General features: G+C 34.4%; 2 protein-coding genes across 12 annotated transcripts in view; one reads left to right on the top strand and one right to left on the bottom strand.

Moving 5' to 3' along the window:
- The window catches only part of LOC144973251 (85/88 kDa calcium-independent phospholipase A2-like), a 52,187-nt gene that overhangs the window by 8,026 nt on the left and 19,648 nt on the right, over positions 1–24,513 (top strand). For 2 of the 9 annotated variants that reach the window (XM_078915475.1, XM_078915477.1), the window contains exons 2-8: positions 16,524–16,700; positions 19,194–19,295; positions 19,689–19,904; positions 20,321–20,498; positions 21,155–21,345; positions 21,588–21,684; positions 22,886–23,068. In XM_078915475.1, coding sequence (XP_078771601.1) covers positions 16,588–16,700; positions 19,194–19,295; positions 19,689–19,904; positions 20,321–20,498; positions 21,155–21,345; positions 21,588–21,684; positions 22,886–23,068 — 1,080 coding nt within the window. In that variant the 5' untranslated portion in view covers positions 16,524–16,587. Of the gene's footprint in view, positions 1–12,150; positions 12,342–13,395; positions 13,656–13,992; positions 14,042–16,523; positions 16,701–19,193; positions 19,296–19,688; positions 19,905–20,320; positions 20,499–21,154; positions 21,346–21,587; positions 21,685–22,885; positions 23,069–24,513 lie in introns of those variants that run through there. The other 7 variants (XM_078915476.1, XM_078915474.1, XM_078915473.1 and 4 more) reach the window with 7 other exon arrangements.
- On the bottom strand, positions 1,335–11,630 carry LOC144973252 (uncharacterized). Of its 3 annotated transcripts, none has more exons than XM_078915482.1 (5): positions 11,318–11,500; positions 10,726–10,852; positions 6,734–6,893; positions 5,856–5,939; positions 1,335–4,073 (listed from the first exon to the last, which is right to left on the bottom strand). In XM_078915482.1, exons 2-5 carry the CDS (start codon positions 10,814–10,816, stop codon positions 3,683–3,685), a joined length of 726 nt encoding a protein of 241 aa, XP_078771608.1. In that variant the 5' UTR covers positions 10,817–10,852; positions 11,318–11,500; the 3' UTR covers positions 1,335–3,682. The 3 variants fall into 3 exon arrangements, with proteins under 3 accessions (XP_078771608.1, XP_078771609.1, XP_078771607.1); XM_078915483.1 differs by having other exon boundaries at positions 11,335–11,490; XM_078915481.1 differs by lacking the exon at positions 10,726–10,852 and having other exon boundaries at positions 10,945–11,630.

Raw genomic sequence — 24,513 nt, 5'->3', positions numbered from 1 at the left:
TAGTAAAATGTAAAGCTAAAATAAGATCGAAAGGTCTTGTGTGATAATTGATAATGAGGTGAAGTGAAATGGAAATGAAAATGCGTGTCAATGCTAGGCTGTCTACTACACTCCCCTCTTTTGTTGAAAAGCCATTAGGTTCAAAGGCCTAATTACATAGACCCCCCCCCCCCCCCTTACACACACATTTAAACAAACTGGAAATGAAATGGCATGTCAATGGTAAGTACCCTACCCCCCCCCCCCCCCTCGTGTTGTAAATCCAGTCAGTTCCAAACAACGACTTCTTATAGTAGACGATGGTTCCAAAGCATCAGCAAACGAGTGAGAACATCTCGCTTGCGTGATTCTACACCCCAACTCCCCTCTTTCCTCATTTTTCGCCTGCCAGTCACCCGTCTTCCTTTTCCAGTCTGTGCGATTGTGGTGTTGGCCAAGCCCAAGTGCAGTGATTGAAGTGTTTTCCTACCCCCACCCTCGTCTTATGCTTACAGTCTTTGTTTTGTTATCGGGCATTATTACGTGTGGCCACCTTCCCGAATTTTTGAAGAAAAATAGAGAGAGAAAAAGGGAAGGTGCTCTCAAGTTGTTTCGGTTTAAAGAAAGTAATGCTTAGAAGTATTTCGGTTCATCGTAAGAATTAGTACAACGATAATGAAGGAGCTAGTACAATTTATTACATTCTTTGCGGTTTAAGGTATTTTTCGGTTTAGCTTCTTTCGGTTTAAAGTAATTTTACTGTAGTGTAATTTTAGTTATTATAAAAGGAAATAGCCCATTTATGTTTAATCTTATTAGTATTAGCAATACAGTTTTTAATTGAAGGCTTCATAGTCAAAGATGTTAGTTCAATTAAATTTTCACTTAGAGGTGCACTTTGGCCACACTTCAATAGAATGACAGAGGGAATGCATATTTTGGGCATTTTCTAATTTAAGCGAGGCATGATGTGATGTATAAAATGTTTCAATCAAATAAACCGGCACATTTCGTGAGCTGAAATCTAATAGAAGTGAAGGGGTTGCAAATATCCTGAAGAATAAGACGTCTATTTTAGACAGTAAAGTTTATAAACAAACAATTTGTTGTTTGCGACACTTTCCTACGCCATTCAATGTAGAGGCGATAGACTCAAAGATTTTAGACCAAGTAGCACATATGACCAGTAATCAGGAGGTCTGAGGAAGACTGATTTTTTTGGGGATGGTTTTTTTATTTTTCTTGTATTTTTCATTCTTGCTTTGTCTGGCACCGTTTCATACACACTTGTTAAAAATCTAGATCAGATCAGAAGTTAAAAGTATCACACAAAAAAAAAAAAGCAAGTCAGTCGGTGAAAGTGAAAGGATGTGAACTTTATTTGAAATAAATACCACAGTGTATAAACAGGGTTAAAGATGTGCTAATGTTGAAAAGGAAAACAGATGTAGGGGGATATAAGATGCAGCAACAAACACAGTGACCTCTCTGTCCACCATGGGTTTTTTAAAGTTGATTGAAGCAAATATAATACAATGCCAACCGTCTCATAACAACCATTTGATATGAACAGAAAAAGGGATAAGCTTAAAAAGACATGTACATGTACATTCACTAACAATTCTTGTAATAAAACTGATACTAATACTAATATGTTTTGATTGAATTTATGAAATTCAGCAAAAAACCTTGGCTTAGCCATATGCGAAAACTTTCAACACATTAAAATATGGGATTGAAATTTAATCAGCTTTGTATCTCAATTCAAGGACATTTAAAACAGACCTTTAATCTATGTAAAAAAAAATACAGAGGAGCTCAGTTGTATCGAGAGTATGGCTCAACGGTATGGTCTTTGATTTCTACCAAAAAGATACATAATTCGAATATCTATTGCGTTATGTGGCTTTCAGCAAGTAACCTCTCCGTAGCTCAATTTGTGGCGTTGTGCTGCGGCTATTCCAGGCTTCCCTTGGAATAGGCCGTAAGACAAATTTCTGCTTGAGGATAAATAAAAGGAACTTTATTATTATTTACTTTATTGATATTATGTCACAAGGGGTTGATGTTTGTGTATGTTTGGTCAGGGAGGGGGTTACTGTATCACAACATTCAACCATAATCATGGCGTGTTGTATTGGAATTGGAGCTAATGCGCAGTGGTAAAAAAATCCAGAGAGGTGTCTTTTATGCGAAACGGGGATGGAGTGTGTCAGTGCTGAGTGTCTGCTTGTGTATCATCAGTAAGTCATCGGTGGTCAAATCACCGGGTTGATAATTAATTAATTAATTTTTCTTATGGCTGGGTGAAATGAATTGGAGGTAACAATTAAGTCGAGGAACGGATGGAATGATAACAAAGAATAATGAGGAAAAAAATCTGGATATTCGAATGAGTTATAGGAAACTGTGCTGGAATGTAGTTCAAATCATAAGTCATGTTAGCTATGGGACATTTTGTAGCAAATGTTGACTTTTTTATGGCAAATTTTGGCAATTTTCGGAGTTAAACAATTTCTGCAAGGAGAGTCTTTCCCTCCCACTGCCCTTGGCTTTGTATGTATTGTGTGTGCATTGTTGTTTGTTAAGAACATGCTTTTTACTTCAAATTATAAACTCTTATTTCAGATCAAGTTCTCGTTATTCCTGGTCCCTGGGTCGCTTGTTATATTATTAAAATAAGTCTATTAACAATCGAAAAATCATGTAAATAAAAAAGAGTTCTCAGTATTTCAAATGCTGTTAAATTAAAGTACCAGTGAAGTGAACTCACTTTTAGAAGTTTCATCTGAATATTTTAATTCTAAAGACACGATTATCATTTTTAGAAAGCATTGATAATTTCACAATAACAAACAATCACCAATTTCACTTGGGCAAATATAAAGTCAGTTTCTGATTTGTAGATACCGAGTTACAGTCAGTTGAGGATAGCCCTAAGTGAGTCCATGAAAAAGCTTTTTATTTAAATTCTTTCACTTTTCTCAGTTTGATTTTAGTACCTGACCATCGGTATTTTTTCTGCGAAATAAAAGTTGTAATAGATTATAGAGCCTTAAAAGCGTCGTGTCTTTTACTACAAATTAAGTGTTTCTGTTGACTAGGGTCCCCTCTCAAAGCACTTTGAGAACATTTCATAGATATTGCACTGTATGAAAGCTCACCTAATTTAGGGTGGAAGAGGGGTGGAGTATTTGTTTTTTATTTCTCTCTTTACACAAAATAAACCTATACGCATTTTCCTCTAGGAACTTCTAAAGTTTTGAATGAGTTCTCAAATTCACATTTCGACACATATATCAGTGATGAGGTTAAAAGAAGTGTGGGTTCAACTCCCCATTGCCACAAAAGTTTTTATTCTTCGGGCACTTCTCTACTCACTTCATTTCTTGCTTGATATCAACAAACTAGTGCCTGCTCCACTCACTTTTCTAAACAGAAGTGCTAATTAGATCATCAGTAGAGAGTTTAGCTTGGATTAAATAATTGACTAAAACAAACACACAATCTATCATAAATCAATTTTTCATGCCAGTTTTACTTTAAATTTGAATTTGATATCAAATTCATCTAAATGATGTGCCTGATTGAACTGTTTGCATCTGAGTAAAGTGCACCATCACCTGAGGTAGTAGAATATTAATATTATCCATCATATTCCTTCTGATAACTTCTGAGATCACTTTGTCTAGTGGGCTGCATTTCAGCCAGTTTCTGTGTGATTATTTTTAACGTATCTTTGTGGAATTGTGGTTATTTCTAAATCAGGGATATCAGGATTTTCTGCATTAAAAAATAATTGCGTAATTTGTAATCGTAAAAGAGATTGCGATTGCTGCGATAATTTGCTCATTCTGCGACTACAACTTCGAAAGAAAGAGTCATTTCCATCCGGGTCCTCAAACAAACTGCTGTCGCCATATTCTTGAGCATAGTCCATGCTATTTAAAACACTTTCACAATCATCCTCATTGTCTACCGAACCTTGCACTTTTCTTCTATTGCCATGGTTATCTTGATTCTGAGCATCATCTGAGCCCTTTTCTTCATCTAATTGTATGCCATTGTCGTTGAGATCACCGATAGAACCAGATCTGTTGATGAATTGAATAATAGCATTAAATTAGTCTTTTAAAAAAACAAAGAAAAAAAAACTTAGCTTTTAATTAACTCAATTACACTAAGCATGCTCAAATCGATGTTGTCATGTAGGACAAGACTTGACACCAATTAAACAATATTACAATTCTTTCTGACAGAGACAATACTGTTAAAGGCCAGGTACTAATTTTACACCCGAGTACGAAAGAGAATGTGAGTAAAAAGCCTTTTCCAGGAACTCAACTTTGTGCTGCTCAGAGCAGGGCTCAGTCCCAGTACCTTCCGATCTGAAGGCGAGTATCACACCACAAAAACACATAGCCATACATAAAAACCATAGTAAATGACCAAAAGAAATCACAAAAATAACAATCATCTACTGTTTATCCAAACTGCTTCCTGTAGCTGAGCTGACAACAAATAAAAAGAACACATTAAGAAAAAAAATAATAAATACAGCACAAAATGTGATGTACCATTATGCTGCCGAACACTGACTAAATATTTTTTTTTTCCATCTTGGCCAGAAAACTTCTGCTTCAAATATTGATAAAATAAGATGATCAGAAAGTAAACAATATTTTGAATTACCTAGGTTTTCATTAAATCATCTTACATTTCTCCAGTAACCAAACCTTTGTGCACTGTTTTTGATGTGCCTTATCTCAGGCCCCTGGCGTATTTATTAGAAATTTACACAAGGTACATATTTCATAAATATCAAAATAGCTTTTCATTTTTCACGAACTTAAGCACCTCTAACCTAAACAACTTAAAATGTCAAATAGGCTTCTAGTAACTTACAACCAACTTTTTTCTGCCTCTCAATCTATGGGCATTGAATGAATTCTGAATGATCTAAATAATAGTGAATTAACTATTCCATTCATCGACTTCAGTAAACACGTCAAAATCTAATTTTAGATCACATATCCGTACTCATTGAAATGGTGTGTGCAGAATTCTGTTTAAGTCTGTTCATCACATCCATGCAGAAGGACAATGGTCTTCTACACATTATCCAAATATATTACTTTCATTTCAGTTAATTTCAAATTGGTCTAATGTATTTTGCCCATTTTTGCATGATAGATAAAAGATAGTGGATGAATGTGATACATTTTATATCTATTTGAGCTCACATTTTTAAATTCATTATTTTTGTCCTCTGGCGTTCATCATCTGAATCTGAGTCTTGAGTCATGTTCATGTATTATCATTGCCATTTCCACCTGTCATTGTTGATGGCTTGCAAACAAAAGAACAAGTGAAGGAGTGTAAAAGAAAAAAAAGATAAAATTCCCTTTATTTATCCCCAAGGGGAGATTTGTCTTTAGGGTCTCTTCTAAGGGAAAACTGAAATAGCCCAGGCAGGGGCTAGGGTGAGGTGACTTGCTCAAGGCCAAACAACAAAGCAGGTAGTCGAACTCAGTACCTTTTGTGCATGAAGTAAAGCCATACCTCTGAGCCATGTTAGGTAGATAAAAAATATGCTTCATTGACCAACTAAACACAAACTCACTAGCACGATGCTAAAATCGACTTTACCAATGTTGCATATCATTGGATAACCTAAACGGTCAGTGTACATTAACAACTTAAGCACCCAGGTTTAAGTGGAGAAATGTGGGGACACATGGTCATTTTTATTCGTCATTGGCCGATTGCTGTAGGCGATGACCAGAATCATTGAAAAACTAATAGCTCATAAAGTTGACTTGGCAAGAATCAACCCCCATAAGAACTAAGCAATCGTATTTTCTCTTGGCCGTTACCTCTCACAATCAGGAATGTCCACCAAACATCCCGCTTCACTGTCATCGTCCTCTTCCTCTATCTTAAATACATGCTTTTCTCTCCTGAAATAACAAAACATTTGCTCAATAATATATATAATTTCAATTAACCAGACATATAAAATGACTGGAACCCCTTAAGTAAGATAAAGAGGGGACGATTGCTAGAAAGAGAGATTTGGTAAGATCAATTATTGGTATGATCTAGGAGTGACTCGTTCATGACATGAAAGGGTGGAGGACTTATATTGATGGTCTATACCCATCTGTTTTAAATGACTGAGGGAATTGGGGGGGGGGGGGTATCTTGACTGCATCTGGGATCGACATCAGTCCCTTTACATGCGAAGTAAGTACTCTATACACTAGGCTATTGGGACCCCCAAACCCCAAATTGGAGAAATGTGCCAAATCATTTATTTCTGCCTTTTTTCCTCCCACAAAACATTGAAATTGACGAAAGAGTAATAAAAAACTTTATTTTCCATTCGAAATAAATTAATTGAACAGACTTTTCAATTTATAAACTGTTAAGGCAACTATTTCAATCTTTGTCCTCTCCAATTGACCAGGCTAATCAAACTTACTGAATATTACTAACATGTCATTTCAAAAGATTTAAAAAAAAAACCCTGACAAATTAACAAACTATCATATATTTCAAATGCTTATGCTGAAACAGTGGCAGATGAAAAAGCAACACATGCAAAATTAATAAACAAACAAATAAACTGATATCATTATAATTTGCACTTCACCATTGCTTTCCTATGAAATGGAAAATGCTTTAATTATTATATTTTATTTTATTCATGATTTATATTAAATTGGATTGTGAGTCATAAGTCATAACCTACTTATTTCGATGAGATAAATGTTTGTCCAAGAAAGACAACATCCCCAGAAATGGCCACTCTCTATGGTTCTCATAGACAGGCCTGTGTCTACCCATTGTTTGTCTCTTCTTCCTCATGTAAGAGTCCTTTATATTCCTCCATTTACTCTTCCATCCTTCAGCTGTATGAGCAAAATTGTCAAAATTGTATTATTAAAAATAATTTCACAGAAAACAAACATACCTGGATGCAGTTAAACATTTTAAATCAGTTGCTTTCGAGAATGATATATATTTATAAATATATAATATATATATATATATATATATATATATATATATATATATATATATATTATATATATATTTAATACAGCAATTTTTTATACAATAAAATGTTGAATGACATTTTCTTTCCTTAGCGATAAAAGCAATCCCTTTTTCGCACCAAGGAAAGAGTGGGATAATTAATTACAACTAAAGTAGAGATGGCTGACAGGCTTGTCATAACATGCATTCGATTAAATACATTGTCATCATGTGACAGAGAGCGTCAGTCAGCAAAATACTGATTTAAAAAAAAAAACGTTTAAAGCAAGACAAATTGAAACTGATTAATAAAAATTATTAATTATATTATAATTCTAAAATCAAAAAGGTATTATCTGGCTTTATTGTAATTGTACATGATTCTTTGTTTATCTGTAGAAGAATTATAAATAAATTACCCCTGTAATAACTCATAGGTCAGACGTGCTACCATATGCCACAGAGGCTCCCGATAGTTGGGACAATTTTTAATACTTATATTCTTCTATTTTTCTTACTTGCTTTGTCTGGCACCTTTCATACACACTTGTTCAGATCTTTATCTTATATTGGTGCCTGCTCCTTAATTTTCAAAGAAATAAAATTGAGCAACTCAAATGTCTTCGTCCTCGTCCTCTCGTTTTCAATGTATGTGTTGTTTGATGCAAGCGAGGGTTCACAGCGTAAAACGACTAACCTTGTAAAGAATATAAGTATTAAAAATTGTCCCAACTATCTGGAGCCTCTGTGGTGAAATGGTAACATGTCTGACCGGTAATCACAAGGTCTGATGTTCAATCCCCAGTCGAGGTAGACTGATTTCTTGGGATGGTTTTTTTCTTCTATTTTTCTTTCGTGCTTTGTCTGACACCTTTCATACACACTTGTTCAGATCTTTAGATATAACACGCATTTTTCCGCATCAATTTTAAACAACATTATACCAGGGTCAAAATTGACAATTTCTGCTAGGATATCATTAGCAAATCAGCTCATTGTGGATATAAGCCTTGCTGGTGATTATGAGATGGTCCTAAGAGCAGGGGATATTCAAATTAATTGGACAACAGATTCCAGCTGAAGGTGTAGCCACATACTACTACTATCAAGCGAACCAACAATGGCTGTAAATTTGACAAAAAAGCAATCTATATCATTATACTTTTATGTTATTTCAAAACTCTATAATATCATTGTTGATTTCAATTTCATGTACGATCATAAACGATATTTGATGACGTTAATGATATATTATGTTATACATTTTGTATGTATTTTATAAAACAACTGGAATTATCTATTGATTTTGGGATAAATCATGATTTAGCATGTACAATAGTATTAAAATCCTTCAATACTATGCACCGTGTCATTACTTTTTTTTACTCTGATATTATCAATGACTGAAACGCTCTTCCCGAATCATGTGTGAACACAACAGATTTAGAAACAGTCAAACGAAGATTATCAAAATTCTTAAGCCTAAATACCAACACTCAACAACTCTCTCTGTCCCCTTGAATACAATTACTCAGAATTGAGTCGACTTCGAGTAGCATTCAGATTCAGATATTACGATAATATGTGAAATCAATGACAATATCTCCATTTATTGGCTGCATCAATTTCTACATACTTGTTTTAAATTTTATCCTCAATTTAGATCTAATACTGATAGATTTCATACATAACTATATTTTTGTCAACCAATGACATGGCCTTTAAAAAAATTAAAAGCAAAATAAAAATCGTCTGCGACATCATTAAAAATTAAAAGACGTTTAAGAAGACTGGTACAGTCCTGATAGACTTACGACACAGTCTGGACAGGCGGACTGATGTTAAAGCTTTCAAAAATTATTCCTTGTGAAAGACGCTTAAACTACTGTCTACCATACTACCATGACAGGCACAAGACAATTTCATGTCACATTGGGAGGAGACAAAAGGAAAACACGAAAAATTAAAAAATGGGGTACCACAAGGTTCAGTTTTAGCATCGACTATCTTCAATATTTATATTTCTGACATGCCAAACTGCAAAGCATTCAAACTTGGATATGCTGATGACTGGGCCTTAGCCTATCAATCGAAAAACTGGAGAGAGATTGAAGAAGTTCTAAGCAAAGACACCACCTGCCTGAAACCATATTTTGATAAGTGGTACCTAAAAAAGAACACCACCAAATCATTATCCACAAACTTCCACTTGAATAATCGAGAGGCAACAAAAGAATTAAAAATCACAGTCGGTAACTCAATACTACAACAGATCCCAATCCTAAATACCTCGGCATCACATTGGGCAGACAGCTAAATTACCGCAAACACATTGCATCCGTTAGACCTTTCCTAACAAGAGAAGTAACATGCAAACTAATAACATCTTTCTTACTATCTAAAATAGATTACTGTAACTCGTTAATCTCGAATGTAAGCAACGATAAAATATCATGCCTTCAAAGTTTCCAGAATGCGGCTGCTAAATTGATTTTAAGAAAGAAGAGAACATCCTACTCAATGCCACTTTTGTATGAGCTGCATTGGTTACCAGTTAAAGTGAGAATCGAATTCAAACTAGCAGTATTGTGCTATAAGTGCCTTAATGATCAAGCACCATTGTATATTACTGAATTTTTAGAAACTTATAAGCCAACGAGGAGTCTACGTTCTGCACTAGATTCTACAAAATTAATTGTTTCAAATAAATATAAATTTTACGGCAAAGATTGTTCAGTCACATCGGACCTTCCATCTGGAACTCTCTTCCTAAAAGAATAAGAGAAGCGAAGTCCTTATCAATATTTAAATCAAAGTTAAAACACCATCTCTTTGTTAAAACACATCTTGATTAATGCATCTTTGTAATTTGACCCAATATGAATGTTACTTTAGTTTATGTTATTATATCATTATTTTATATTATTTCCGTATTTGACATAGCATGTGGATGTATTATAACATATCTTGTATTAATGACTTTATGTTTAGTTATTACATTGTTGTAATATGATAATATTATGTTGATGTAGTATGTATAATGTTTCATTTGTATAATAATGTCACTATATTATTGTTTCACGCATTGAGCATCACCCAGTGATGTAAATGCGCGTTATAAATGTCATCTATTATTATTATTGAGGGAACTGCAAATAAAATCGCAAAAAGAAACAGCCTGGTGAGAAAACTCACAAGTACCACCTATAGTGTGGGAGAATATTGTCCCCCTGTTTGGATGAGGAGCCCACATGAAAATCGCATCCAATTAAGAGAATCAATGACAATAATAACAGGATGTCTAAAGTCAACTCCAACTCAGTGGCTGCCAACAAGACGCTAATCACAGGATGCATGCAAGAATTGATGAAGCCACAGATGACACCCCTATAAAAATAAGCATAAAGGAAGCACCTTCAACAACAAGGCTCAAATCGAGAAGACTTTTCCACCTAACAAAAATGGTAGACTTCAGCGTGGAAGAGAACTGGAGAGAACATCATAAGAGTAACAGTCACTAAACTGGACTTCAGTGTTCAGTGTTAAATAACTCTGCCCCTCCCCCCCCCCCCCTCCCCAACACACACACCCTCCCCATGCATAGTTCTCCGAGTTTATCCCAATTTCTAGTGTTAAATGGACAAGAGCAATTGCTTGCTACAATTTGGATTGGACACAAAGTACTTTCCACTAGATCTAACAGACCCAAGGAAATCAGAAGGAATCTCGACTGTGACTTTGACTTCACCCGAGATTGATCCAGATCCATTTCCATGTGAAGTGAGTGCTCTACCATCTGCTAATGGGATCCCCACCCAATCTGGAAAATAATCTGGAAATATTGACAACCAATGAGTATAATTGGGTTATAAAAATTCAATGACAATAAAGATTTGGGGTTTCTCAAAACATTGAACATCTTACCATTAACGGCATCATCCCCCATTGCTGTCGCTATGTTGGCCCAAGTAGTTTTCAACATCTGGTTATTTCGGGGTTTATTTGAATCATAAATCAACGGGTAATCTTTCACCAATAATATTAATTTTTCATTTGTGGCAAGATTGTTTGGAGCAAACATTTTGTCTGGCATATTTTCCTACCCCAAAAATAGACAGGACAGTGCCAGCCAGTTACAATTACAACTTACAACAACGACTCATCAATTGCAATATTCAGTGTGTTATTGATATTGTTATATTGGCATTGATTTTTTAGTTAAACATAAAAAATAAGACTTTAGCAAACCCAATATGGATAGAACCTAAGTCTAGAGCAAAATAAAACGGCCGCTAACTGTGTTACAGTGGTTACTATGAGTCTCTGGTTACAGTTACAGATACTGTATTCTGTACTGTAATACATTGTCATCATTGTCTGCCGGGGCCCTGACTGTTGAATGAGGGGGAAGAAAAACTCATTCCACCAACATATCCAGAAATCATGTATTGATTTCGAGGGAGGCCGACCGAAAGCTCCTACAAAAACAAAGGGAAACAACTCAAATAATATTCCCTCTTCTGGAATTAACCAAAGGATTCCTCAAAATGTATTATTTTTAAGTCCCTGAAAGGCGAATTTGTTTACATGTAGAGCTCTTCAAGATTGAACTATATTTTGAGTAGGGTTGCCAGTTTGGCATTTTAAATGCCAGATTCCAAAAATCTGGCATTTTTGAAAACCGTTTGGCATTAGAAAAATCATTTGGCATTTGGCATTTTCATTTGGCATTTTCTTTTCTTGTATATTATACTTCAAATGACACCTTTTCTTAATTATTTCTAAACGCGTAAAAACAAACATCTTCACATTTCTTTTTCATTCTTAAAATCCAACCGTGGTGTAGTGGTTTAGCACTCCACTTAGTAGTCAGTAGGTAAATAATTACCCCAACAGGAAATTTAGTATAATTAAAAAAAAAAAAACAAAAAAAAAAAAAAAAAAGAAAAGAAAAAGAAAAGAAAACACGCAAGCCACCAGGATATGATAGTAAATTGTCTATCAAAAGTGAGTCGTTTTCTTAGTGGGGGTGGGAGTCAACAGACTTTGGCATCTTTTTGAGTGTTTTGGCATTTTTTGAGTCTTCCCCTGGCATTTTGTTGAAAAATAATCTGGCAACCCTGATTTTGAGTCGTTGATTTCCGTCTCCAATACCAAACAACCGGTGCTAGTGTACTAGACATCGATCATCAAAAGAGGAGGAGATATAAAGTTAAAGTAAAATCTCAACTTCACTATCGAGCCACTCGTGCTGTCGCGCTTAGTGGATAAGAATGGTTAAAAGTCGGGAAATGACAAGAAGCTAGATAGAAACTCGAAAAGTATAATTAATTTTTAAGCAAGTGCAGCAAAAGCCTAATAATTTAATAGTCCGATGAGTCAGATCTCTGAAGTGACTGACACTGACATTCATGGCTTGATTAATTGGAATGGGATGGGGGACACATTCATTCATGAATTAAAAATCAAGACACACCAAAAACATTTTCTTTAATTCTGAATGGTTATGTATTGTTCATAAGAGAGCATCCTTAAAACCCCGGGGGGGGGGGGTTCGAGTTAGATCCACAAAGTGACCATCTTAATCTTAATCTTAACTTAAACTTTGCTTTTAATCTTTATACACTTTACAGTTTATAGATGTCTGCTTGTTATTGAAGTTTTTGTTCTGCTAACTAAATACTAGATACTCTAATACTAATGTGCAATTATATACATTTAAAATAAAAGTGATAATAATTTATATTTGAAAATAAAATCCTTTAAATATACATGATTAAAATTAAATATCTTCAGAAGTCGGGTGGATCTGTGGTTAAAATAAAAGCTGTTTTTCTCTTGATTAGAAAGTCTTGGGTTCAATTCTCAAGGGCGACAAGTTTTCTTTTTTACAATACATAATTGTTTTTACTCCTATCAATCTATTTCCTTACTACCTATTGATATCATTTATTTATTTATTTTATTTACTTTCTTTTTAAAGCTTATTTATTGATTTGTTTATCTTATATATTGTTGTTCTTATTTTTTTCCTTTCATTACTTTGTCATCATTTTTGATTAATCAGTATACTTTTACCATGTTTTATCATTTTAATTATTATTGTTGTTCTATTTTATTTTCCTTACTATTATGATTATGATTATTATTATTATTATTATATTATTATTATTATTATTATTATTATTATTATTATTATTATTATTATTATTATTATTATTATTTTTTTTATTATTATTATATTATTATTATTATTATTATTATTATTATTACTGTCCCGTAAAGACGATACTCAGATCTATTTTTACAGTTCCAATGATTCAGTATATATGTTGCAAATCCATTCATGGGATTTCTCTTTTATCTTAAATCAAGCACCTTGGCCCAGACCTCCACAATGAAGTACTGCCTTGCCTCAGAAATGTCTTCCTGATCTAAGACCTGCATTGATAGGTCCTTTTTGGGGAGAGAATTTTGGAGAGGTCTTGGACCTCACTTAGATCAACAATCCAGTGCAGAATCATATGGAACTGTAAAAATAGATATGAGAACCGTCTTTACGGGACTGTAAAAATAGCCACTGTGTATTATTATTACAGTTGACTCTGCTTGATCACACACCCTCAGGAGTTCAGGTTAGTCGATTAAGCGGAGAAGCTAAAAATAGCATCTAAGGACCGGTTTTCATGTGCCATTCATATAGGGCCTTCCCCTCTGAGTTGTCTACAGGCTTGGGACTTTCTTGTACAAGACATGGTCTCATTAGGGGGGGGGGGGGGGGGGGGTGTTGGTTGGTTTTTTTTTTCTTTTTATCTTTTTGGGTTTTTTTCTTTTCTGTTTATGTTTTGTAGACATCAAAATGTGACATTATTGTTTATAAGAATAGTAATCGTAAAGTGTTGGTTGCTTTCTATTCTGTGCATGATTTTTATAAATTCTTGTCATTGTCTCCAATCTCACCAATGTTCATAGATCGTCTGTCAAGCCTTCTTGGATGAAGCAGCGTAGATTGTCCACCATGGCAAGTTTTTCAGTGTTTTTCATGGGTACTATCATCTGTTGACAGTTAAAACTGCACTCCCACATACATGCACACACGTGATTTTGCTAAAACATGTGCATACATCTTTTATTGTTACTCTTATACCGTTTAGATATTTTCTCCAATCAAGACGGAGTGACAGTGTAGTGATTAAGCGGAGAAGGTGTGCGATTAAGCAGAGCGATTATGTAGAAAAAAAATTGTTTTTTCGGGAATGTGTAGCATATAACTGGAGTGTGCGATTAGCCGATGTGCGATTAAACAGAGTCTACTGTATTATTATTTTAATTATTCTCAGGCAAATAAACAACATTCCTGTTGTCATAATATAGTAAACTTATGAAAGTCATTATGCAAAGTTATTATGCAATCGGATTGAATATTTCTGAGTGATACCTAGCATGACCTAGCAGGTAACACAAGATATCACTGTCACAGAGCGACACCTAACACCTGCCTAAATAAAATCAATGATACTCTACTCATTGATAAAATTGAAATTTCAATCGTAGTCACAGTGGCTATGTTCATGTCGATGGCAGGGTGCCCTGAAAGTAGTATGTAGACAGCCAGTTGAGCCAGGCTACCTTAATCATGGCATTCTATTTAATTTAAAGCTCATGTATGGGAAACTTCTTAAGGATGAGCCACTCATTTGTAATAACTTCTTTTCAAAGTCAAAGGCTTAATGGTCTCAATCAAGTCTAGATAGAACTCAATAGTTGTTTTTTTTTAAAATAAGAATCAGAAGGAGGAGAAGAGACCCCATTGTGAACTGTCACCGACAGTCTTACTTTAAACAACAGTGAGAACATTGTTTCTCTGTCTCTACTTTCTTCCAGTGATCCTTTTTTTTTTTAGGCAAACCTCTACTTCATGTCTCTGTGGGGCAGTCTGAATCCTTTATAAATATGCACGAGTGCAAAAAACCTACTTGTCATGAGAATGATTTGACCTTTGATGCAAAAAAAAAATAAAATTGATCTCTTTATGTACCCTACTGGTTAAGTAGCATTGTTGGTGTTATAAATTGCATGTCTAAAACTAGGAAATTAATGTGTATGTGATAGTATTAAATTGTAACATCATATTGCCTAAATATAGTTTAATGTGTCATTTTGGATTTGGTTTGAGTTTGACTGATGGACGGTTCAATTTTTGTCTTTTTTGAAATTGCCATTATCATCATTGGTAACCATCTTGGTTTTCTCTAGTGGCAACTACTGAATGCGTGCATAGTTTTTCTGGTATTTTCCCTATTGTGAAGACCCTTTTTCAATAATCTAGAGTCATACGTTAAAACCCATCATAATTTACCAAGGTGAGAGTTGTACAAAAAATTGTTTTTTTGTTTTTTTGAAAATGTGATTGGGGGGAGGGGGCTGCTGTCAAAAATGCTGTGAGAGTTTAAGACCAATGGTATATGTGTATCATTTTTTCTTTTCATAGGTCCTGAAATGACCTGAAAATACAGTAACAACCGGTTAAACCAAAATTCAAGGGACTTGGTATTATATTTCATCTTAAAGCTATCGTGATTTCCCCTGGGTATGATTATTCCACTTCTATCATTCATTCCACTGTCATACCCGATAAATGGCATAAACAAATTCTTCAACTGTGACTTTGTGGTTGAAATAGTGTGATGTGTTTGTATGTGTGTGTGTAGGGGTAGGTGGGGGGAAATGTTTGTGTGTACGTAAGTACGTATATATGCACGAGTGTAGTGGTAGTAGGTGCCAAAGAGTCATTCGTTGGGTGAGAGCAGTAGTGCTGTATATCCAATGTTATCTTTATGGAGTTACAATATTACTGCTCTCAATTAGTGGATGCCAAAGAGTCATTCGTTGGGTGAGGGCAGTAGTGCTGTATATCCAATGTTATCTTTATGGGGTTACAATATTACTGCTCTCAATTAGTGGATTGTGTTCTCACCATCAAGTAAAGATGGACTGGTGCGGTCATGGGGGTAAGTATGTGGGGAAGTGAAGAGGTGACAGACAGATAAGGAAACATGGAGGGTGTGAGCAAGGTGGTTGGGGGGTGGAGAATTGGTGGCGAAGTGGAAAGGGTTTCAGTGGAGGGGTGTTGGATGGATACAATAGAGTGCATTGGGTAACAGTTACAACAGAAATTTTGTTTGGTTATCATCAATTCTTTACTTAGGCTATTCGTTTATTCCACAATTTCTTTTTGGTTTCAAGATAGTTTGAGCATAGTGGCTTTTGATTACGAATAGTTGATTAACAGAAACAACGAGGAAAAAATAACAACAATTTTTCTTTCTTTTTTGTCTAGCTGCCTTTTCGGTTTAGACAATTTTTGGTTTAACCAGTTTTTACTGTACTATAAGAGCTGTTAGACTTCTAAAACTAAATTATTTCCAATTGACAGTGTTAAACTACACCAACTGACAGTTTCAATCCAATTTTTTAGGTTGACTTGTTATATTATTTTACAGGTGAGTCAATCAAATTACCACTGAAGTACAAGTGAATGTAAAGGACGTATCTGCAACATACAAAATGGCTGGATTTTTCAAGAATTTGGCTTCCAATATAGGAGACATGGTGAATGTTGCTCATGCTGCAATAAACCCGTTTAAAGTGCAAGCTGCTAATGCCGAGAAATACAAAGAGTAGGTTTGTGATTTTTCTTAAGTATTATATTATGGTAACTTTTTTTAACTTCTAAATTCTCAGTTAGGGTTTTTCATGTGTGTGTTTCTCCGTTTGCTGGAATACCTTTATTGCCAAAGGGCCCTTTTTGACACCATAATCATAATCTGAGCCAGCATAATGAACATGTTATTTAAATTCAAATTTTAAATTTTCTTTAAAAAATATAGACTTTGGTTACATCTCTCGAACAAAGATAGGCTAAAAGCAATGGGTATTAAAATGGCTAGAATGACAGTTGAAATATTGCCTATCATTATTCTACAGTTTTAAGGACATTTTAAAAAGAAAAAGAGAGTTGAAAATAGACAGAGAAATGGAAGACATCAAAAGACTACGGAGAATGAAGACACAGTTATTGTCACTGACAATGAATGCAATTCCTGAATATTTCCAAACCTCTTTGATACCAAATACAATGTCTCGATGAAGACAATTTGCAGGTTACTAAAATCTGCTGGACCAAAATCCCCCCATCCGTATTTTGGAATGTCATTAATACCAAATCAAAGGCATGACATGATTGGAATGGGCACAAGTGTTGGAGAACTGTTTTTCAGAAGAGAACAGATTCAAGGTTTCTTTTCTGGATGGCAGAGTTTGAATTTGGAGTTGTGATGGCATGAGATAGAAAGACAATTTTGTGAAACGAGTCAATCAATTTGGATATATAGCAGTAGCAGTGCCAAGGTATCGGGAGGAATTTCCGAGCATTACAGATAAGAACTTGTCATTATCCATTGCACTATGGCAGCTCATCGTTACTGTGATGAAATCATTCAACCACACATAATTCCTTTTTCCAACAACATAGGGACATGCAAGGCTTTCATCACACTACAGAAATGTCTCATCAATTGCTGGAACAACAAGGATTCAACACTCTTCCTTCGCCTGCTTCGAGTCCAGACCTTATTCAAATCGAGCAGTACTGGGATATGTTAGGGAGAGCAATCAAGGAAAAAACATGTAAACAATGTTAATGAACTGTGTAGAGCTCTGAAAAAAGTGATCACCATCACCATGATGTTTAATCAATCACATAATACACAAAAACCATCTTCATTTCAATTGCAATTGTAAACAACATGCAAACTTTGTTGATGATTGGTTCAACATTTGCGCTACAAAGAGTGACTTGCATATATATATATATATATATATATATATATATATATAATATATATATAAATATATATATATATATATATATATATATATATATATATATATATATATATATATATATATGAAAATCAGACTCTTGGTATAGGGTGGGTCAGAATAACTGTCCCCTGTTTGGAGGTCACCCACCTCTTTCCCCTCTTACCTATAACCAAGAAATTCTCATGGAAAAAATCTAATATTTTAAATTATGTTGTGAAAACTTCATTTAAATTGAGTACATTCTAATTATTTTTCACAACAATAAAAAAAACATGGTACCAAATTGCATTATTTTAAAAAGGCGTGATTTCTCACTTTATTGGTTTCACAGTTTGGTTGATTACAAAAGCTTTAAGTGGGGGCTACTTTTTCACCAAAAAGTTCCCATGTGAGCATTGTTTCAAACAGTGCACAAGCAGTGCATTCCACAGAACTCATGGTATCGTGTTTTGTCTCCATTAAAGGATTCGCAGATACATTTTTCACTGATCTCGACAAAACGAAAGTGACTGCTTTGTTTTACATAGAACATTTACAGAAAGAGTTTTTGCCTGCTTGCAATAAGCTTTATCTTTATTATTTTTGTTCAAGACTGATCTCTTGGACTTGCCACTAGTTTTTGCATTGTCAATAATTTCCAAGACATTTCATTGATAAAAGAAGATTGGCCACCAAATTCTCCATACTGCAATCCACTGGATTATCACTTGTGGAATGCCCTTTCGACAAGTTTATGAAAACCAGAGATAAACATTTGAAATTTTTATTGAATTACAACAGAAAATAAAATCTGTTTGGACAAAGGTCACTATTTACTTGGGCGAAGAGTAATTCTTTGTTTTCTTTCCTATTTGTGAACAAGTTGTTAAAAACAAAGACAGTGCCTTAACAATACATTTTTGGATTAATATATTACACGTCATAAAACATTTCTTGGTAAGAAGGATATGAATTGTTTTGCTTTTATTCAATATCCAGTTAATTTGATTTTCGGAATGATAAGAAGAATTTCCTGTCTAATTCCCAGCATTTGAAACAATTGAAACAGAAAGAGAGGCATATTTAAAGCAACACAAATTTGTCTATTTTGCCTTGGTCATATCAACAACACTTAACTAACACTTAGAATTGTTGATATTTGTATAAAAATGATATTTAAATTCCGGCAATATGGCTTAAATATAATAGGCACACTAAACTGCCAAACATGGGATATTATTTCTGAGCTATGTATTTTCTGATATATAATTGGTAATCAGCAATAATTGAATTATTTTTATCTATAGCTACAAAGTTGTTAGGAAAGATGGTTGTGTTTGCCTTTATGGAAAAGCTTCCATGTTTGATTGTGTCATCTCTAAACCTGATTCTCCAAACAAGATGATGAGGTATTTTCTTATTTTTGCCATCGTTGCCTACACCATTGTCAAATAGGTGCTTCTGATTAATTTATCAATAGTTTTTACCAATCCCAAATATTTACAGGTTTGATTTAATTTGCAGTATAGTATTTTATTTGGCAAAGAGTTAATATTCACCAATCAGAATTGTGGAAGAAATATTAAGTAGAAACAATAATTAAGATCAAATGGATATCAATTCTCATACATAGCTGCTTATTTGAAATATTGCTTCTGAAACGCATTGTACCTGTTTAAGCGGTTCTCATGAGAAGCATTCAAATTAATATTTTGAACAACATTCAAAATTGGTTTAAGTTCAGCTGCAGTATTTCATTATCTTTTTCACCATGCTTCCTTTGTATAACAATTTGTTTACAGTATCTTCCGCCAGTCTAACGAAACAGAAACTAACATCTTATACAAGTATGTGGAACAAGTTATGCTTCCTCTACTGAGTACTGGGGAGATTTCATTTCAAGAGGATACTTTGCAACAGTTTTGGGATTGCATTCGGGAACATCCAATGTGGACGTCTGCTCATGTTGCTGCCTTTATGGGATATCAAGCTTGCCTGAAGTATCCTGGTGTTGTAGAGTAAGTTTTGACTAATTTATTAAGAGTTATAAACGTTTACTACTCTTATACTTCATGAGCTGAGTTTACTGGACACCCATATCCTTTCTCTCTCTCTCTCTCTCTCTCTCTCTCTCTCCCCGATCTTCCACCCCTTTCCCATTTCTCTATCAAAACAGCAAGGTTGAATTCTTTCATGCTGAATAACCTAGTGGGTTTTTTTTTGGTTTTTTAATTTGGGGGCGGGGGGTGGGGGTATATAATAAAGAGAAATAAAGTGAAAAGGGAATGAGCTGTCATGGACTCACTTGAAAAAGTGAACTGATTGAAAGCTTTCAGGAAAAAGATAAGAAGATAGGACAAGCAAGATCTTGCCTTTGTAGAAAGCTGCTACTACCATAAATCAGACTATACAAAATGGTATAATACTTTTCCAGAAACATTGACAACTCCTGTGCCAGGCAATTGATGACACCTTTAATGTGTTCAATCATTGGGAAACAAGCTCCTTCTTGTGAGGCCATACTTAAACTTGGTGCAGACATTCAAAAGAAAGATAAAGATGGAAACACAGCTTATCACTTTGCTGTGCTCAACTGTGCGCCCCTGGTTGCTGTAAGTTTGGGAGAATCTGTTTTGTTGTTGTTATTATTATTATTATTATTATTATTATTATTATTATTATTATTATTATTATTATTATTATTATTATTATTATTATTATTATTATTATTGTTATTATTATTATTATTATTATTATTATTATTATTATTATTATTATTATTATTATTATTATTATTGTCATTGCTGTCATTATTTACTGAGTGTTTATTTTATTTTTTATATCTTTTATTTCTTATTTTCTTTCATCGTGATTCCTATTTCAAAAAGAAAGTTGAATACCTATTAAATTAATTAAATTAAAATTGAATTAAGTTAAATTCCTGTTATTCATCTCCATAGGGAAATTTGTCTTTTGGGTCTATTCCACGGGAAGACTGGAATAACCCAGGCATCAACCGCGGTGCTGCGCCACAAAGTGAGCTAGGATGAGGCGATTTGCTCAATGCCACAAAGCGCAGCGGGTGATCAAACTCGGTCCCTTTTGGTTATGAAACAAGACCATATAGATGAGCCACACTGTCCAAAAACTGCTCCTATCATTATCATAATATTTGGTAATTGGTCTGACCGGTGAATATCTCTTAGGAGAGACATCTAAAGTAGCGTTTTTGATTTACTCCAATAAAACCGTATTTCTACTCTTCTAGCTCTTGACAGACTATGACAAACAAGGGGTTATCAACTGGCTAAATGGAAAAGGTGAGTCAGCCTTGCTTCTCGCCTGCCAAAGCAAACTGCCAGATGCCACAGAAATATTAATCAGAGGGGGTGCAGATCCACGAATTGGTACAGCTGACCGTCTTCCTATACATGCAGCTGTCAAAGTTGGAGATCACAGGTAGTCATTAATTTTTATCACTTTTTTTGTTTTTATTTTGTTATAAATACAACAAGATAGATTCGTCAATGTATCTGGAGCAAATAACCTCACCCCTATGACTCAATTTTTTAAAGGATACAGTGAACTTAATAACGATAATACAGTAACTTTTACATTTAATCTTACAAAAAAATCACTCATGAGTGGTAAGCAAATTTGATTTTGTTCATATATAAATATATATATATTGCTCTTCACAGGTCATTGGAGGCAATTGTTAAATCTTTTCCTGACCAAATAAATGCCAAAGACTTCAATTTTGGAGGAACACCTTTACATTGGGCAGAAACTACAGAGGTATTGTAATCAGATAGACATCATGTAACCTCTTCATCTTGATTCAAATTTCCAAACACCTGACTAAAATAATAGCCATATTATCAATACATAAAGAAGATATCCTTTTTTCATCTCATTCTTGACTAATTGATATTGTGTGCGTTACCATTTTAAATAATATTAGTTGTACTTAATCATTTCATTCGTTTTTAAGTTATTTAGTCTTTGTTGTTAGTTTCACACTTCTTTTCATGTAAAAGGCATTCGATTATTAAAAGTGCAATTGATACCATAATAGAGCATTGAGTGGCCACTGTCCACTTTTCTCTCTTTATTTATCTTGTAAAAGGCCGATTTACAGACTCTGTTGCTTTATCGGATTTGAAAAAAAAAATGATCTTTTATATAGCGCAATATCCACTAAACATGCTCAAAGCGCTTTTCAAGGGATCCATGACCAACAGCAACATGTAACTTGTAGAACGAGACATGACGCCTATTTGTTGATTGTACAATTTTTTCAGAAAGAGACAATACTATGCGCTGAGCAAGACTCGAACTCAAGACCATCCGATACGAAAGCGAGAGTCAAACTACTAGACCACTTAACTGCTTAGAAAACCACCTCTGTTTACTCTACCAGATCTAAACCTTCTTTTTCTTCTTCTTCTTCTTCTTCTTCTTCTTCTTCTTCTTCTTCTTCTTCTTCTTCTTCTTCTTCTTCTTCTTCTTCTTCTTCTTCTTCTTCTTCTTCTTCTTCTTCTTTTCTTCTTCTTTCTTCTTTCTTCTTCTTCTTCTTCTTCTTCTTCTTCTTCTTCTTCTTCTTCTTCTTCTTCTTCTTCTTCTTCTTCTTCTTCTTCTTCTTCTTTCTTCTTCTTCTTCTTCTTCTTCTTCTTCTTCTTCTTCTTCTTCTTCTTCTTCTTCTTCTTCTTCTTCTTCTTCTTCTTCTTCTTCTTCTTCTTCTTCTTCTTCTTCTTCTTCTTCTTCTTCTTCTTCTTCGTCTTCTTCTTCGATAGGGCAGCCAAGGCCATCATGCTGGAGACAAGTGCTGCACAATGTTGTGTGAGCTCAGATAGGTCAGGAAAAGTTCCTGACTTCATGCCGCCACCATTTTTTTTTTTTTTTGGTCTTATTGTTCCAATCCTTTTGTCTTAGTAATGCTTAAATGTGCTTGGCTTTCATATTTGTCTTTTAAAAAGTTAACCATTTCATCACCCAGACTATCCACAAATTATCGATGTTGGGCTGTGATATGGACATAATAAACAAGGAAGGGCTGGCCCCTTTACATATCATGATGCATAAGAAGCGACCAGATTGTCTCATGTGTCTGCTGTGTCATGGCGCTAACTGTAATATCTTGGATAACAAAGGGGAGTCTGTCCTACACTCAGCCATCATGGTAAGTTATCAGTATCAGATCTTTTGGAGAGTTTAGGAGTGTTGTAGCACTCATGAGGGGTTCTATCAAATTGATTCTAATTGCAGAGCAACAAAGAAGAAGAAGAAGAAGAAGAGGAGGAGATGGAGGATAAGAAGAAATAGGAAATTATTATGCAGTCAAAAATTATCATAAATTCCTTTTATTTGGTGGATATTACAATAAATTGATACTCTCCTTTATTTTGAATGATTGTGGGATTTTTAAATATCTTTTAGTCTCTTCCATTACAGAATTATACCAGACTTTTAACTTTTATACTGAGGTAGTGAGATTTTGAAAATTAAGTTTGCTGCTCTTAATTGCATTCATGTCTCTGATGAAGGTTCTTAATTTTAGTCCTGCCTGAGTGTTTGTATTACCAGGCTATGTCACTACAGAAGATTTATCCATATATTTTTACCTGTATTATTATTACATTAGATGTAATGTAGATGTTAAAACACTTGGCTTTGATGCCATTTTAGACTGTTTTGTCATTGTAGATAATTGTGAGTGGGAAATATCACTCCTGCATGTAATAAATAGGCATGTAAATCTTCTGACAATTGTCGGATTTCCAACAGTAAGATTTTGCTCGATATATATTCTGTTAAGTGCTGACATTTTTTAAAAAAATTAATTAAAAGTAAAAAAAAAAATTCGTAACGTCAAAAAACAGAACCAACAGAAAAAGAAAATAAAAGAGTTTTATTTCGTGCCTCGAAAAAAAAAAGTTTTTATTCCGTTTTGAACACCGACTTAAAAAAAAAAAAGAAACTTTTTATTTGTTGCGTCAAAGACAATACAAACTAGTCAGTTAGGTATATTATCATTCCACCTACACGCTCCACTAGAAGTGGATGTATTAACTGCCTACTGCCTACTGTGCCAATAGACTTTTAAACCCCTAAGGTGAAAGACTATGACTAGACGCGAGAGAGAGGGGTCGTCGAACACACGCGGAGTCAGTAATCAACTAACACGCACAGTGTGTGTTGGACCAGGCCGTTTCTCTCTGTTTTGCTACCGACACACACGCATATCTCCGATTCAGAATTTTCCTCCCAAAAGATTTTATGTTTCCGTTTGAAACACAACCTGAAAAAATAATGCAAAATAAATATTTTTCTTCGAAAGGCGGTTGACTGCTCTTAGCACATGTTTTCTTTCCTCACAACCGTGACTGTTTAAACTTTTCTCTTTTTCCTCCTTAACACAAAACCGTACCACCTATTACTACTACTCCTCCTCCTCTTCTTCTTCTTCTTCTTCTTCTTCTTCTTCTTCTTCTTCTTCTTCTTCTTCTTCTTCTTCTTCTTCTTCTTCTTCTTCTTCTTCTTCTTCTTCTTCTTCTTCTTCTTCTTCTTCTATAAGAATTAATCCAAAGAAATGAAAGAATAAACTTAAAAATTAACATAAACAGG

Source organism: Berghia stephanieae, chromosome 5, assembly GCF_034508935.2.
Source record: "Berghia stephanieae isolate SIO BIC M18660-M18661 chromosome 5, UCSD_Bste_1.3, whole genome shotgun sequence".
NCBI classification, from domain to species: domain Eukaryota; kingdom Metazoa; phylum Mollusca; class Gastropoda; order Nudibranchia; family Aeolidiidae; genus Berghia; species Berghia stephanieae.
This window is presented reverse-complemented; position numbering and strand designations above follow the sequence as displayed.

Bases quoted from the DNA above. Each gene is read 5' to 3' on its own strand.
- LOC144973252 (XM_078915481.1), bottom strand. From the start codon at position 11,113: ATGCCAGACAAAATGTTTGCTCCAAACAATCTTGCCACAAATGAAAAA. The intron at 6,894-10,944 runs GTAAGATGTTCA...TTGCTCATACAG, and splicing joins GGGGGATGATGCCGTTAATG to CTGAAGGATGGAAGAGTAAA. The intron at 5,940-6,733 runs GTAGGTTATGAC...TTGTTATTTCAG, and splicing joins CATTTATCTCATCGAAATAA to GAGAGAAAAGCATGTATTTA.